General features: G+C 45.8%; 3 protein-coding genes across 19 annotated transcripts in view; 2 read left to right on the top strand and 1 right to left on the bottom strand.

Moving 5' to 3' along the window:
- rols (rolling pebbles) overlaps positions 1-6026 on the top strand; it is a 56635-nt gene extending 50609 nt beyond the window's left edge. For 3 of the 9 annotated variants that reach the window (NM_168487.2, NM_168489.2, NM_168490.2), the window contains exons 5-8: positions 843-1320; positions 1521-1823; positions 2020-5372; positions 5436-6026. In NM_168487.2, the coding sequence (NP_729778.1) occupies positions 843-1320; positions 1521-1823; positions 2020-5372; positions 5436-5753 (4452 nt within the window). In that variant the 3' untranslated portion in view covers positions 5754-6026. The remainder of the gene's footprint in view (positions 1-842; positions 1321-1520; positions 1824-2019; positions 5373-5435) is intronic. The other 6 variants (NM_001274808.1, NM_168488.2, NM_140285.3 and 3 more) reach the window with 3 other exon arrangements.
- Positions 6027-6199: 173 nt separating this feature from the next.
- Positions 6200-11096, bottom strand: CG6928 (uncharacterized protein). Of its 4 annotated transcripts, none has more exons than NM_001274806.1 (6): positions 10957-11096; positions 8393-8997; positions 8059-8334; positions 7085-7757; positions 6851-7030; positions 6200-6757 (listed from the first exon to the last, which is right to left on the bottom strand). In NM_001274806.1, the coding sequence occupies exons 2-6, from the start codon at positions 8984-8986 to the stop codon at positions 6741-6743; spliced, it is 1740 nt and encodes a 579-aa protein (NP_001261735.1). In that variant the 5' UTR covers positions 8987-8997; positions 10957-11096; the 3' UTR covers positions 6200-6740. The 4 variants fall into 4 exon arrangements, with proteins under 4 accessions (NP_001261735.1, NP_648539.1, NP_001261734.1 ...); NM_140282.3 differs by having other exon boundaries at positions 6200-6635; NM_001274805.1 differs by lacking the exon at positions 10957-11096 and adding an exon at positions 9706-9858.
- A 239-nt stretch (positions 11097-11335) lies between these two features.
- Pop2 lies at positions 11336-15853 on the top strand. 6 transcript variants are annotated; one of them, NM_168485.2, is made up of 5 exons: positions 11336-11665; positions 12386-12524; positions 13161-13501; positions 13561-13978; positions 15255-15853. In NM_168485.2, exons 3-5 carry the CDS (start codon positions 13164-13166, stop codon positions 15378-15380), a joined length of 882 nt encoding a protein of 293 aa, NP_729776.1. In that variant the 5' UTR covers positions 11336-11665; positions 12386-12524; positions 13161-13163; the 3' UTR covers positions 15381-15853. The 6 variants fall into 5 exon arrangements, with proteins under 6 accessions (NP_729776.1, NP_729775.1, NP_001369048.1 ...); NM_168484.2 differs by having other exon boundaries at positions 12320-12524; NM_001382181.1 differs by lacking the exon at positions 12386-12524.
- The last annotated feature ends 221 nt before the right edge of the window (positions 15854-16074 follow it).

Genomic DNA, 16074 nt, shown 5'->3' with positions numbered 1-16074 from the left:
AAAAAAAACAAAGTATATCGGAGGCGAAAACCAACGCAGACAGAAAATGATTTGCAGTTCATTAAGACGAAACCCCCCGATCCAAAAGGAGCCAGAGACTAGACGATGACTAAGACCTCGATGGAGGTGCCTTTGTGGCGCATGTGAATGAAATTGGTTTTGGTTTGAGTCCCGACACGATCGGAGGACAACGTTCACAAGCTGGACAGCAAGTAGGCTTCAAAAGGCGGAGCTGCACTGAGAAAAAATATGCGTAAACTCTCAAGCAATCTTTTGTTTGCCCCTTTTGAACTTTCATTTCACAATTTTCACAGCAAATTTGGGTATTTTGCTTCAGGCTTTCTATCAGGTTAATAGCATAATTTCTTCAAGTGCACTCCCCAATGGAAATTTTTCAAAGTGTGCGCACCAATCCAGGCTGATCTTGACATGATAATTATGTCTGGATCGGGTGGTAATGCTATCCACTTGATAAGTCTGACAATTCCTTGGCATAGGTCCACAACGAGGAGGGGTTTTTGTGCCTAGGAGCAGCACCTCGTTGGCTCTAAATCTGTGGCCATTTGAACGCTTTCATCTTGGGATGGCCCACACATGTGACCAATGAAAACTAACGCCTTTGCTTTGGGGTCTGATCAACTTTGACGAACGCCGTTCGAAATGTGCACAGAGAGAAAAGCCATACACATTATTACAAATTTTACAGTTTATCAGTCTAATACAGAATTAAATACTCTTAGGCAATTGATTGCAAAGCAACCCCAACATAATATTTTCTCTGCATATTAACTTTCATCGTTGATAAGTCTGAACTCTATTGGCATACATTTACTTTCTTGCAGCAGCACCGCCAGGAGTCGCAGTCGCCAGATTACCACCATCGCTATGCGAGCAATGGCAAACTGCCCCGGGCGGCGGCACTGTCTACCAATGGCAATGGATTTACCACCGGCACCACGCAAACGGTCACAGTGGATGTGCATCACCAGCTCGGCGGAGGAGGAGGAGGTGCTGCCGCCGCGGCCAAGCAGTTGATGGCCAACGGCATCAGTGGCCATAGTCGCAGCAGCAGCATGAGCCACAACATCCATGCGGCAGCCTACAGCGAACTGAGTGCCGCACCACCGGCCTTCGCCACACCGCCGACGCGTAGGCGGTTCTTTAACCACAAGAATCTGCGCAGTGCCCTCACTGGAGGAAGTGGCGGTGGATCGGGAGTCGGCGGTGGTGTAGGAGGAGCTGGCGGTGTGGGCGGCGGTCATCGACGCACTGCCTCCAATGGGGGTTGTCCCATTGACACAGCATCGATCCTGTCGGGAGGTAAGTTTAGAATGAAGTTCAAGTGTGGGTCAGGTTGAAAAGGTGACACTAAAAGCTTGAAAAGCAGTGGGAAAAGCCAATGTCAGACCTGGAAAGGATGGGCATTCCCATAATCTAAAGATCACCTCATTTATATAAAAAGCTTAGGAGCACAAAACAATCTCGATAAAGAAATTCTCACCCAGCGCATCTATCACTAGATCATACTCATCAGCATCATCACCGCGACAATCAGCCGGAGGGCAAGGAGTCCAATGCCCTTAACACATCCACCTGCTCGGACTCGGCGGTCACTAGGAGGCGGAGGAAGAACGTGAGCAATCACAACCTGAAGACCTCTGCCCGCCATGGAGCAAGTAGCGAGAATCGTCTGAACAGGCTCAGTTTGGCCGGAACGTCCGTCTATGCGGGTCATCTGTCCTCTTTGGTCTTTGGCAAGATCAAGTCCCTGTGGAGCGTGAACTCCTCCAATTCCAGCGAGGCGGGACTGAATCAATTAGCAGGCATGGATCCGATCCTCTTACGTGCATCCTCATAATTTCGACGTTTCTGTTTGCACGCTGCATCCTCGTTGTCGATCATCATTAATCCAGTTTTTGTTCTAACTCTTTTAAAGATTTTGCATGTTTTGTATTTCAACTTAAATAATTTCCTAATTCCACACATCTAATATTTATTTCGTTGTCTTTCTTCTCAAAGGAAGCGACGCTATTGACCACCACTCCTCCTTCCTGAATGAGAAACTGCAGAAGGATCAGCTCCACGCCCGTCTCGGTCTGCTGCTCAACGATCCCGGCAGCAATGGAAACAGCAGCAGCAGCGGAAGTGGTTGTGAACCCATCTCGGCCCATTCCACCACCAGCACCACGAGCAGCAGCGGCGTGGGAGCGGCCAGCACCACCACGAGCGGTTCCTCGCAGAATGTCAGTCCGGAGCAAACGCTGGCCAGCGGAGCCGGAATGCTCAGTGGCAGTCAGCTGTCGGTGGCCACCAGTCATGGGGTCAAGGAGGATGCACTGAGTCTGTGCGGCAAGTTCAAGGCTGGCTGCTCCATGCTGCACGTCTACGAAGCATTGCCCAGCAAGAGTCGCAAAGGAAATGTACGGAGATCGACGCGTGGTCAGCAGGGATCCAGTTCGAGCGCATCGGCGGCATCAGCAGTGGGATCCAGGGTGACAGCCTCCAGTTTGGCGGCTGTGCAGTTGGCCCTGAAGCCACTGTTCTTTGAGGTGCCGCTGCAGGAACCGGATCCACCATATGTGGGTCGCCAGTGGCTGGTGCAGCAGTTGTCCAACATCCTGCTTGGCACCGAGACACGGGTGGTGCTCATTAACGGACAGCCGGGCACTGGAAAGACGGCGTTTTGTCTGCAGCTGGTGGAGTACTCCTGCTTTGGCCGCCGGCAGATGCAGGATGATCCCGATGGCATATACAGTCAGCTACAGTTGGGCGCCCACTGTGAGCGCATGCGCGGACTGGCCTCCCACATGGTTGGCTATCACTTCTGCCAGGCGGACGCCAATCTCACCTGCCAGGTGCCCGATTTCGTGCATTCTCTGGCCGCCCAACTGTGTCAGGCGCCGCAGTTAACCGCCTACAGGGATTACCTGCTCTCGGAGCCGCATCTTCAGGACATTCTCAGTGTGCGAGAGTGCATCGCGGATGCGGAGAGAGTAATGAAGCTGGCTATACTGGAACCACTGGCTCACCTTCACCGGGCGGGAAAGATACCCGCCAAAGTGGCCGTCATCGTGGTGGATGCCTTGTGCGAAGCGGAGTACCATCGTCCCGATCATGGTCACACCATTGCTAGTTTCTTGGCACAGCTTACGCCACATTTTCCAGCTTGGCTCAAGCTGGTGGCCACTGTGAGGACCCAGATGTTGGAGCTGGTGAAGGCACCCAGCTACACACAACTTACCCTGGACAGTTGGGCCAGCAGCCAGGCGTTGCAGCAGGATATGCTTGATTACATAGGCGCTCGGCTTGCAGATAGTCCGGAAATTCGAATGAACATCGGCGGCGGAGGAGGCCAGAACTCGCAGTCGGGCAGCCAGCCGCAGACGAAGTTCGTGTCCCATCTTCAGTCCCTGAGCAGGGGCTCCATGCTGTACGCTAAGCTCATCCTGGATCTCATTGCACGCGGCCAGTTGGTTATCAAGTCATCCAGCTACAAGGTGCTGCCGGTCTCTCTTGCTCAGATCTTTCTGCTGCACTTCAACCTGCGCTTTCCCACCGCCCGTAGCTTTGAGCAGGCTGCTCCGATCCTCAATATATGCCTGGCTGCTCTGTATCCTCTGACGCTGGACGAGATCTACTACAGTATGGAGGCACTGAGTCACGGACGGGAGGCACTAAGCTGGCCGGACTTCATGCAACGCTTTAAGCTGCTGGATGGATTTTTAATCAAGAGGTTGGACAACACGTACATGTTCTTTCATAGCTCCTTGAGGGAGTGGCTCATGCGAAGGGATGAGGGGGAGTCCAACAAGTTCCTCTGCGACGCCCGTTTGGGTCATGCTGGAATCGCTTTCCGATTATCCCGACTGCAGGCTCCATTGTCACCTCAGCTCACATTGGAACTGGGTCACCACATGCTGAAAGCACATTTATACGGAGGAACTAGTCTGACGCTGCTTTCTCCGCGGGATTTGCAATCTTATTGGTTGGCGGGAGCGGCGGATAACATTTCATCCTCGCTGGGCGCCCTGCGAAATGTCTACAGTCCGAACCTAAAGGTTTCCCGACTAGTTCTCTTGGCAGGAGCTTCACCGAATCACCGCACGGATTACATGGGTGGAGCTCCGATCCTTTGCATAGCTGCGCATGAGGGAATCCTTCCCATGGTTAGCCTGCTCCTAGAATTCGGTGCCGATGTCGGTCTGACCAACAGCCAGGGCTGTACTCCATTAATACTGGCCGCCATGCGTGGCCACTGCGACGTAGTGCGTCCATTGGTAGCCGCCGGCAGCAGCCTCGGTCAGTTGGACATCACGCAGCGCTGTGCCCTAGTTCATGCCGCCCGCATGGGTCACCTCAGTGTGGTCAAGTACTTGCTCGCCTGCGACTGGTCACCACGACCGCACTCCCAAGATGTCACCAGATCGGTTGCCTTGCAACAGGCGCTCATTGGAGCTGCCGCACAGGCGCACTGCAAGATCCTTGAGGATCTTCTGGATCTCAATGAGACCGAGTTTGACCTGGACGTGAATGGCATGGAGCCAAGCAGTGGTGAACTGGCGCTAACCGCCGCCGCACGGCACGGATGCATTGATGTTGTAGGAATCTTGCTCTCCCGTGGCGCTCAGATCGATGCAAGAAATCGGCAGGGATACTCGGCGCTTTGGTTGGCTGTCAAGGAGGGTCACTGGAGTGTGGTGGAGCATCTGCTGCAACGTGGTGCCCTGTTGGATGAACCATTGGGACAGACACGCAAGACGCCGCTAATGATTGCGGCGGAGGAGGGACACCTGGAGCTGGTCGATCTGCTGCTGGCGCGGGGAGCGCAACGAGAAGCTCAGGATCACGAGGGATTCACTGCACTCAGCTGGGCCTGTTTACGTGGCCACTTGGCGGCGGCCAAGACGCTCATAGAACATGGCTGTAATCGCCACCACGAGGATCACAATGGACGCACAGCCCTGGATCTGGCAGCCTATCAGGGAGCCGCTAGCCTGGTGATCTATATCCTGGAGCAGGGCGGCAATCTGGAACACATTGATGTTCATGGAATGCGTCCCCTGGATCGGGCCATTGCCTGCCGTAACATCCAGGCCGTACAGGTGTTCCTGCGCAAGGGGGCCAAACTGGGACCGACCACTTGGAGCATGGCCATGGGCAAGCCGGAGATTCTGGTCATACTACTGAACAAGCTGCTCGAGGACGGTAATGTGCTGTACCGGAAAAACCGCTTCCAGGAGGCTGCTCATCGCTATCAGTATGCCCTACGCAAGATCTCCGGACTGGAGCAGTTGCTCGAAAGGAATGCCATCTTCGCCCAGCTGCGGACCAATCTTCTGCTGAATCTGTCGCGCTGCAAGCGAAAACTGAATGTAAGTACCCAAAAATATGAGTTGACATCTGGATATTTGACTAACCATATCTGTAATTCGCAGGAACTTGACGCCTCCATAGATTTGGCCACGCAAGCGATTGCCCAGAAGCCGCACAGCTACGAAGGATACTACGCCAGGGCAAAGGCGCGCATGGAACTTGGTGCATTGAATGAAGCACTTGTGGACGCCAATGAGGCGATGCAGCAGGCCGCCCAAAGCGGTGTGCTCTGCGAAGTGGTCGAGGTGCTGAAGCGCATCCAGACCGAGCTGCTCACGCGGATCAGCATCAGCAGCGAGGATCAGACCGGCAGGATGTCGAATATCGGCGGCGGGGCATCCGTCGCATACGAATCTCATCATGAGATCACCGATTTGTAAATGTCGATTGTTGTGTATTGTTGTACTCGTCGTATACCCTTCGAATTAATCGCTATTCCTACTTAAGAGCTACCCTAGACCTTAATTTTTGCTATTTATTGCCTTCGAATGTTTTTAATTTAAACCAACTGAAACTATCATTGTAATTTGTTTTTAAATTTTCTTTTTAATTGTGTCTGCGCATGTAAAAATTAGTTTTATACTCTGATTTAGCATAGGCATCAGTTCTTATCCATAACGAATATTAAATAAATGCGAATTCTTTTAAGATTTAATAAACACATTATTATTTTGATATTCGATGCAGACTTTTGGGGGTAGGCTCGGGCACTCTGGGCTAAGATTATAAAACATTCTTTAACTTATTAGTGCATAGTTTTGAGCTGTTTTTAAATAAAACATTGTTGAACAACGGCAAGGGAGTTGAAATAACTGGGAAACATTTTAACGTTTGCAGAATATATTACAAATTTTCACATTTAAGAGTATTTAAATTTATGAACAAAATTTAAAACAATTATGTGAACTTATATATATGTGTGTGTATGTACAATTAAAGCTTAAACATTTCGGGGGAGAATAAAACATAGGAATGAAATAGTTTGAAATGAAATGTGGGCGTATTTAAGATTAATAAATAGGAAGTTTAGAGAGCTTTAAATGCTAATTTGTATACTAGCATGAGAGTGAACTTTCCATAAATAAGTTGTGTGTTCCAACGTATACTTAAGTACATATAAAATTAACAATGGTAGTTCTCTTTTATCTACGAAGATTTTCCATTAAGTTTACTCAGTTCAGTTGGTTCGCCACTATCGCCATGTACCAAGCGGGACTCGACGAGCGGTGCTGAAATCTGCAAATGCAGAACGTAGTCGGCAGCTGGAAGAACAAAGTTTCAGTTACGCCAAGAGCTTAAAGTGGGAAGACTACATGGAAATAAATAAATAGAAATGTGCTAGATGTGGCATGTTGTTTTGGGAGTAATCAAACATGGGAACAAGCTGTGGATGAAAGCGGAGGAAACGAAAAGCGTGAGATTTTTAGTAGCGCTAATGATACGTGTAAATGAATATTCTACTAAAAACTCCTCTCACTTTGCTCCAAAAGGAATTCCAGATCATCGGGGCAGTCTATCGTGGGGAAATCAATATTAGTCGACTCCTTGAGGATCACACCAATAGTCTTGTCCGCACTCATCAGAAACAAAGGTGCATTCGCCTTGGCGAGCTCCTTTTGCAATGAGCCCATTCCGCGAGCTGCCGTAAAATCGAATTCTGGAAGACAGCACATTTAAAAACCTATAGCAAAAAGTAAATCGTAAATCATACCATGCACGTGGGCGCAATCCAAGACCACAGGTGCGGTTCCATGAATGGTCAGAGCTTTTGAGATGCCCGAACGAACCCATTCGACTGCCGGGAAGTACAGTGAACTGTGCTTAGGGCGAATCAGAATATAATTGATGCCATTGGTGGTTTGCAGTTTGGAGACACTCAGTACGGGTCGAGCGGCTCGGTAAACCAGAAACGCCACATCGGTACTCACGCCCAGCAGAAGACCGATCTCGACGCCCACAGCCAGACTCATTACGAATGTAATGGCACCTGGAAGCAGCTCCCGCCGGCTGCACCGCCACAGCGGCTTAATGACCTCGAACTCAATCATGAATATCACCGCCGAGATGATAACCGCACTGAGAGCAGCCTTCGGGATGTACTGGAAATAAGGTGCCAGGAGGCCGAGTGCCAACAGAACCAGCACGCTTGTGTAGCAGCCTCCAAGCGGCGTCCTTACTCCACTGGCGTGGTTAACAGCGCTGCGCGAGAAGGATCCTGTCACCGGCATGGAGCTGCAGAACGCGCCACAAATGTTGCTCATGGAAAGTGCAACCAGTTCCCGCGTCGGACTCAGTCCAGCTCCTCCAAAGGCTTTCGAAATGGCTACATTTCCAAGCACAGCTATAATGGGTAGGATTAGCATGGAAGGGCCCAGTTCCGAGAGCTGAAAAAAAGATTAAAAACATTATAGTTAAGTTCTTCGGTTATCAGGAAGTTGGTCGATCGTGGAATTCTCCTTTCTATTTTTATCTACATTAAAAAGGTGCAATTAACTTTATAAAATTGGAACAAAATCCAGAGAGGGCGGAATACAAATAAACTCATTTTAATTTATTCTAAAGCCGAGCGACAATTTAAAACAAGAAAAAGGTATCTTAAACAAAGCAACGAAAAGGCAGACTGGCTTGATGATAAATTAATTCGGTGACAAAAAAAAGCTAATTAGTCTACTTGTGCCCACATACCATCTGTTCAAAGTTCTGTCTGATCTCAGTGCCATTCCTGTCCAGTATGGTGGTCTCAAACTTTGGCAGTGAAACGTTGGGCAGACCGCTTTTGACCTTTCCAGTAAGGATGAACGGGCAGCTCTCCATCTGCTCACATGTGCTGTAGGCCAGCACACTGGTCACCAGTACGACCAGCGCATTCCGACCGGTGCCTATTACCCAGATGCTACCACTTACAAGCTGCTGTGTTCGCAAGTTCCGGATTCGACCATCCAGCTTAACGTCTTTTAGTTTCTAAGGGAATTGAATGGGTTTATAAAGTAGTTTCTTAGGATATTTTAGACTCTCTTACCCGCAGAAGTAGCAAAACTATAATGGAAGTCAAACCAAGGGTAAAATCACCAGTTCTAACTTTGTGTAGATTTCCGAACACGGAGCGCATGGTATTGATGAAATCAGACCCGGATCCACCACGCAGTCCCAGCAAACCCTTTAGCTGCGAGGTGCCAATGATGACGGCGGTGGCCGAGGTGAATCCCACGGTAACTGGCAGTGATATCAGGTCCACCAGGGCACCCAGTTTCAGCACTGCCATACCCAGCTCCACAACACCAGAGATGAGGCACAAAAGTATCGCGTACGCTGGACCCGATCCCAGTCCAAATCCCGTGTGCCGGCTTGTCATCAGTGCGAGCAAAGCCGTGGGTCCAATGGTCACCTGCCGGCAGCTGCCCAGCATGGCGTATATAATACCGCCCACAAAGGCGGAGTACAGACCATATTGGGGCTCCAGTCCCGCCAGCGTAGCGTAGGCCAGTCCTTGGGGCAACACCGTCAGGCCGACCGTCACTCCGGCTATCAGATCCGCAACTGCATCTTGGCCAGTATAACCGTGCAGCCACTTTAGACCCGGCAGCAGGCGGTATCCCCACTTCCTCAGGCTCATGGCTTCTATTTCTGTGGGATAAATACAAAAAAAAAAAAAGAATGAGTAATGTATTGGAGCCATAAGAACATACTTCCCAGCTCATTACCAAAAAAAGGGAATTGAAAATATTCAACAAGATTAAAATAGAATTACGTCGTATATATTGAAGATCGCAGGTTCAACGACTTTTCCAATTTCGCATAATTATACATTTGATTATGAGACGTCTGCGTGACAGACGAAAAGATAGAAAGACATCAACTTATTTATCACCAATAAGCAAGTCATAAATAAACGTCGTAGAACTCAAAACAATAGAAGAAATACGAGTTTATGGTAAATAAAAAAGAATAGCTGCCAGAATTACAAATGGCTCAGTGAGTAAACTAGATGGTATAAATTAAACAAAGCTAACCGAAAACAGGTTTGCGTTATTTTACATTTTTTTGAACTGAAAGTGAATAGAAATGCCAAAAGAAATTAGCAAGAATCCAAAGGCAATCAAAGCTATTATAAGCATTACAAATAAGTTGTCTCAATCTTCGCATAGTATTGCATTCATCTAAACCTATTTATGGAATGATTGTTACCACATTTAAAAATAATTAAAATTACACGTTTCGCTCTTCTCAGAGCTATTCCACTTCACTAACAATATTGCATTCCATCCAAATTAAAACAATCTAATCCAAAAAGTCTATCTAACCGCAATTCGTTGAATTTGGTTGAAAACTCACGTATTTAAACAAATGTTTTGATGTTGTTGTCGTTTTGAAGGGCGCGTTCCATTCGAAATGCGAGTTCTTTTCGGTTCGAATTCTTCTAGAATTCTAGAAAGAACGGAGAGCTCTGGGGAAGATCAATTCGGTTCGGTTGCTGGCCAGAGACTGAAAAACGATCGCGTGAACGAAGAATTCCTGATCAGTGATCACACGACCACCTCAATTAGCTGAACAACTGGCGAAGTTGAAAGTATTGGTTCGGGTCGCCTAAAACGTGATCAAATTGCTCGACCGAAGGCACGAGATACAATGTGCACTTTAATTGAATTTCGCTTTGTTTACAAACTATTCTTTTCAATTTAGAGCCAATAATTATGGCGAAATTGTTTGTTTGTTATGTCATTTGCAAACGCCACAATGGCAAATATTGCCAATCGCTTGTGGAAAGAATGGCGAGTTTAGAATTGCTATTAGTTCCACAAAGCAATGATAATGCGATTTATACAATCGACAGTCAACAATTTAACAGCGTTTAGTGAACTATTAGGTAGCATTGTGAAATAAGTAATGAATATAATGTATCTTAAAATAATCAGACCGATTAGAGCGACTAGAATGATTTTCTAAAAACGCCTATAAAGGGGAGGTTTAAATGGAACGTTCTTGTTGGATCGGTTTGTAAATATTTAAATATAAAATAGAAACTAAATAAATTTGACATTTTTGCAACACAATCTAGAAAGTTTCCTTCCTTGTAGGTAAACTATTGAATTCCAGAGGTCAGATAAGAAGAAAAGCCCTTATCAGTACGGAAACGTGTAGTTCAAGTGGTTTTATCAGCATTTTGTAACCGGATTGAGCATAAAAATGCGAAACGTGCGAAAAGTTTATTAACCCTTTGAAGAAACTGGAGAAATCCGTTCTTTGAGGGTCCACGAAACCAAAATAATTGGAGAGATCAGTCGTTATGTACCGATGTACGTACATGTATGTATGTATGTATAAACATAATTGCCGATTGTTGACAGACGGCGAGCTTTATTTATCTTATTTGCTTTCTTTTTTTAATTTGGCATGTGTGAAAAAACTAGTTTTGCACTGTATTGGTATAAACGTAAACAAACTGAGAAAACAGTTGATTCAATTGTTTGTTTATTTATAACGCGAGCCAATTCCTCAAGAATTTGCAACAACAAATGGGTCAAGTTAAAAGGAAAGTGGGACAGACGTAAAAAGAAAAACCACAAATCCAGTAACATTTCTTACTTGATTATTATGATCTATATTTTTGTATCAACTTTTAACACTTAACATTAAAGTTAAAAAATCACAAAGCTACCACTTCTACCGGTGAAATTGAAATAAATATATTTGTTTGACTGTCAGCGAACAGCTGAAAGTCTAGTGTTGCCATCGCTCACCAACTTTCATAGTTTCCCTGGCGCCCTCTAGGCGGCTGCTATAGCGAGTCAAAGGCAGGGCTTGGCAGCACTTAAGTGGCTGAGTGCCTAATATTTAAATACAACAAAACCCATTTTTTTTTGTTAATTTAGATTTCTAATTACTATGCTTATGAACAGAAACTAAAAATTCAAAAGATGGGCACCACTAAAGTCGCCAAACTATCGATATTTGTAGCAATTACACGTTTTCCAGCACTTGAATCGAAGAGCGAACGTTTACCCTCACTGCCGCAATCGCGAACAATTTTTTATTATGGCACTTGCGCGGCTCACAAACGATATTCGCTGATAAACATTCATTGGAAATTATTGCCGAACGCAGAGGACTCCGCCAATTGAAGTGTGCGCTTAAAACGATCGCCGTGCAGGAAGCGGAAGTGCCCCATAACAGCTATTTTCTCGCCGCTTTCTCCCCCATCACCCCCCCGCAAAACAAGCGACGCCGATAGAAACATTTAATTTGTGCAAATAGCCGAAACCTACACGGTCGGCCATCAAATATTATGAAATGGGTAAGCTGCGAGGGTAACCACGAGTGGGTCCATTTCCACAGCCTTGCGTTTCCACGGCGCAAATCGAAAACGAACTGCAATTGCAAATGCATCTTCAATGCCGCTGCAAGTGTGTGTGTGTGTGTGTGTGCGGTGTGATGTGAGCGTGTGTGCGAGTGTGTGCAGTTTTCTTAGGGCGTTTTAACTGTTATTTATTTTCGGTTTCTTCATTTTCCGCAAATAGTCACTTTTTCGTGTTTGTCTGATTTCCCCCCCCCCCCCCCCCAGCCTGCACTATGAATCCGATTTCGAAATGGATTGAAATTCACACCCTCAAATCTTCAGTGTCACTTGCAAATGCTCAAAAACGTATGGAAATTTCTGACTTGCTATGATGTGACTTAAAATCATATTTTTATGTTAAACGCCCTTATATTCATAATTGGTAAAGCATACCAAATCTTAATTAATACAACATATAAAGGGTAGAGCAGCGATTGAGAACTTTTCTGCATATTTCAAAACCTTAAATATAACCTGTGTACAATGAGGGAAATGTTTCTCACACTGTAGTTAGAAATTAAGTCATGTTAATGCTGTCTAATTGCAGCATCAGCTTTAAATAACTTGCCCAGTGTTATCTGAAGGTGTGTTAATGCATGCGATACATCATAGGTGCAATAGGTATAATCCTGTAAAGGCAGATTGAATTATTATTCCGATACCCCTGCATTCGATCAGGAGCATTGATCCCCCGAATCAGAGCTTAAGACCACACATCCAGGTGGAACTTGTTGCTTGAGGCTTGGTTGTAGGTCAGTGCGAAGAGGTGGCTGATCCGGCGGCGAAGGGTGCGCACCAGGCGACGTCCGGCGACGATGTAAGTAGCGGCCATCGTAAACCCAATCACTCCAGTAACCACCTCCAAGCAAATTTCCAAAAAATCGTTACCTTCACTTGCCTTGTTTCGATATGATTTTATTTTATGTTGTTTCCTCGTATCAGCAGCAAAATTCGTGCACTTCTAACATCGATATTGGCCAATCTTCAATTGTGAACCTCCTGTTTAGTTGCGCTATCGTGCTTAACCAATTGGACCAGCTATTTTATTATGTTGCTAACTCTTACCTCCACATAAATACACAAAAACACAAGACACTGGGATTAGTCCTTATCTATGGAAATATTCGATATCGGTAACCTTACACTGATGTTTAAACAAATTCGAAAACTGAGCACCATAAACAACAATTAGTAAACCATCATTATAAACAAAGGTTTCATAATGTTTGTAAAACGTTCTTCAGTTTGTTTGTGCCTTATAAATCTGCATTGTGGAGCATTTACTATGCTTCATAAAATGATAGGACTTGATCAACTAATCATAGCATTGATGGCGAAAACTAATATTTCACATCTTAAATTAGGACTAAACAAACACAAACATATACACACTTATACACTGAAATATGTATACATTACAAGTAGTTTGACCCACAACCAATACTTTTCCCAGACAATGCCCTCGGCCATCAGTGGCGCGCCACATGCCCACATACCCAGCAACGAGGAGTGCGGCATCCGCGATGTGTGGAAGCAAAACCTGGAGGAGGAGTTCCGCACCATACGGAAAGTGGTGCAGAAGTACCACTATGTGGCCATGGACACCGAGTTTCCAGGCGTGGTAGCACGTCCAGTCGGCGAGTTCCGCTCCACGGCGGACTATCATTACCAGCTGCTGCGCTGTAATGTCGATCTGCTGCGGATTATCCAATTGGGCCTTACCTTCATGGACGACGATGGAAAGACACCACCCGGCTACTCCACCTGGCAGTTCAACTTCAAGTTTAACCTGAGGTAAAAGTGTTTTGTTTATGCTCTAATGGGGGGTCCTATATTATCGTTTGTTTCCCTAGCGAGGACATGTATGCGCAGGACTCGATCGATCTGCTGCAGAACTCCGGAATTCAGTTCAAGAAGCACGAGGAGGATGGCATCGATCCCATCGACTTCGCCGAACTGCTGATGAGCTCTGGCATCGTGCTGGTGGAAAACATCAAGTGGCTGTGCTTCCACTCCGGCTACGATTTTGGCTACCTTCTAAAGCTGCTCACCGATCAGAACCTGCCCCCGGACGAATCTGAATTTTTCGATCTGCTGCACATCTACTTTCCCAACATCTTCGACATCAAGTATCTGATGAAGTCGTGCAAGAACCTGAAAGGCGGCCTGCAGGAGGTTGCCGATCAGCTGGAACTGCGGCGCGTGGGCCCCCAGCATCAGGCCGGCTCGGATGCTCTGCTGACGGGCATGGCCTTCTTCAAAATGCGTGAGGTACAGCACACAAATGATTTCCACATTACACCGGTGGCGCACGATGTACTCTTTCGCTATCTGCTTGAGCACACCATGAACTTAAAGCCGACGATCAGCTGCATCCATCTGCTGAGCCGTCCGGCATACAATGGGGGCCCTGCCCCCGACGAATCTGCGATAATCAGCAGTGGCAACGGCACAGGCAACACCAACTCCACCGAGCAGTTCACCTCGAGCGCCTACATGGTTACACCTCCTAATACGCCCGGCATGGCCAAGAGCGATGCCGCATCGCTGTCCAATCGCCATACGTCTATTTCGAATAGCTTCGGATGATTAGACAGCTCGCTCGCTGGTGTTGCCGTGCACTTGCCACTGCTAACGTAACGTGCCTCCGCCCATCATAATCATTATTCCTTAGGTTTAAGGTTTTTCATGGTTGTCATAACGCATTTTCATACATAACTCATCTATGTACTTAGTTTTTTGTGACCTGCACAATTTACAGAGCCAGTGACCCAGAATTTATGAATGAAATCCATAATTTGAAGTGTTCTTAGTAGTTAGTTTGGAGCTGTTAAACCCATGTGAAACATGTTTATTTAGCTGTAATGCCCGCGATACGAATTGAAATGAGAAACGCGCTGGATTCGAATGGAAAATTAAATGAATTGGAATTAATTTTCTTTAAATGTTTATTTGCATTCTTTGGTGTTTGGGCATGGCATATGCATATCATAGCTTGCTTGATTTCATATGACATCTTTTTAATTGTATTGATGTTCATTTTAATTTATGTTAAGTTCACGCTCTTCATTTATATCGAATTAACAAATTATTCTTTTGTAATTTTAAGCGCTTTGCTGACATATGTTTCCACACGGTTTACTGTGTGTATCAGCGTACCAAGACCTTTATCTTCTAGAGAACTGCCGAATAGTTTTGAAATAACAAGAACATTGCAGAATAAATCCCATCCCATACTAACATTCATTAAATATGAAATTTACTAATATTGAAACCTCGTCCAATCACATCGGTTCTGCGGTATGTAACAAATCCTATCTACAAGTAGGACCCACCCATCTACTTGGGATTACTTTCTAAGACTTTGCTGCCGTAGAAATATGTGTGCTTTATACGCTTTGTAGCTCCCAACTAAAGTTGCTCGCATTGATACATCCCATAATTACCATACTTACCCAGAAACTGCTTTCTAACCCATTTGTGCTGTCCCATTCGAAAAACGATCCAATGTTCTGTACCTGCCTAATGAAACTTACAATCTTTGCAGATGTTCTTCGAGGACAACATCGACCATGCGAAGTACTCCGGACACCTGTACGGCCTGGGTACCTCCTTCATCGTCAATGGCACCAACTTCCACGACAGCAACGGTGAGACGAACAGCGCTTCATGATTCGTACTGATGGGGAACGTGGTCGTGCACGACAGGAAGTTCGAGCAGGAGGAATCACCGGGTCCGTCGGCATCTGTGCAGGCCACACCACCTGGCCAACTGATCCTAGCCGTAACAACACCATTGCAGTAATCTGTGGACAGTCGACACAGATCGTTCCCATTTGTGAACAATTATACCCCGTTGGCCATAAAGCTAACTTCTTGATGTTTCCCACGCAAGTTCAGATGAATAGGCAACCGTTCAATACGAAAACATGGCATAAACTAATTGTAAATCGCATAGAAATGAAAAACCGGCAAAACTAAAATAGATTCAATTTCAAGTTCTGCATGTCTTAAATGTGTTACGAATACAAAACTAAGGTATGTAAAATTAAGCTAAAACTGTAAGCCAATGAGCGAAACAGAGAATATTGTGTATTTGTAAAAAGAGCAAAAAAACAATATATTTAAAACTTTTTAATTTAGTGTACATTTCGAAAACGTGTTTTTATTTGAAGTATGAATACGAATCGAGATGTTTGGTTTAGTAGAAAAAAGATGGCGAAAACCTGTAGAAAAAAATATCAAATATCAAATATCAAATCAAGAGAAACCAAGAATCCCAATATCTACAGATGAAAACAAAATTTTCAAGGGTTAAAAATCAATAGTGGGTTAATGAACATATAAAAGGTATTTTTAAAATATAA

This window comes from Drosophila melanogaster, chromosome 3L (assembly GCF_000001215.4).
Source record: "Drosophila melanogaster chromosome 3L".
Lineage (NCBI taxonomy): Eukaryota > Metazoa > Arthropoda > Insecta > Diptera > Drosophilidae > Drosophila > Drosophila melanogaster.
Note: the sequence above shows the minus strand (reverse complement) of the source record. Positions and strands in the feature narration are given on the sequence as shown.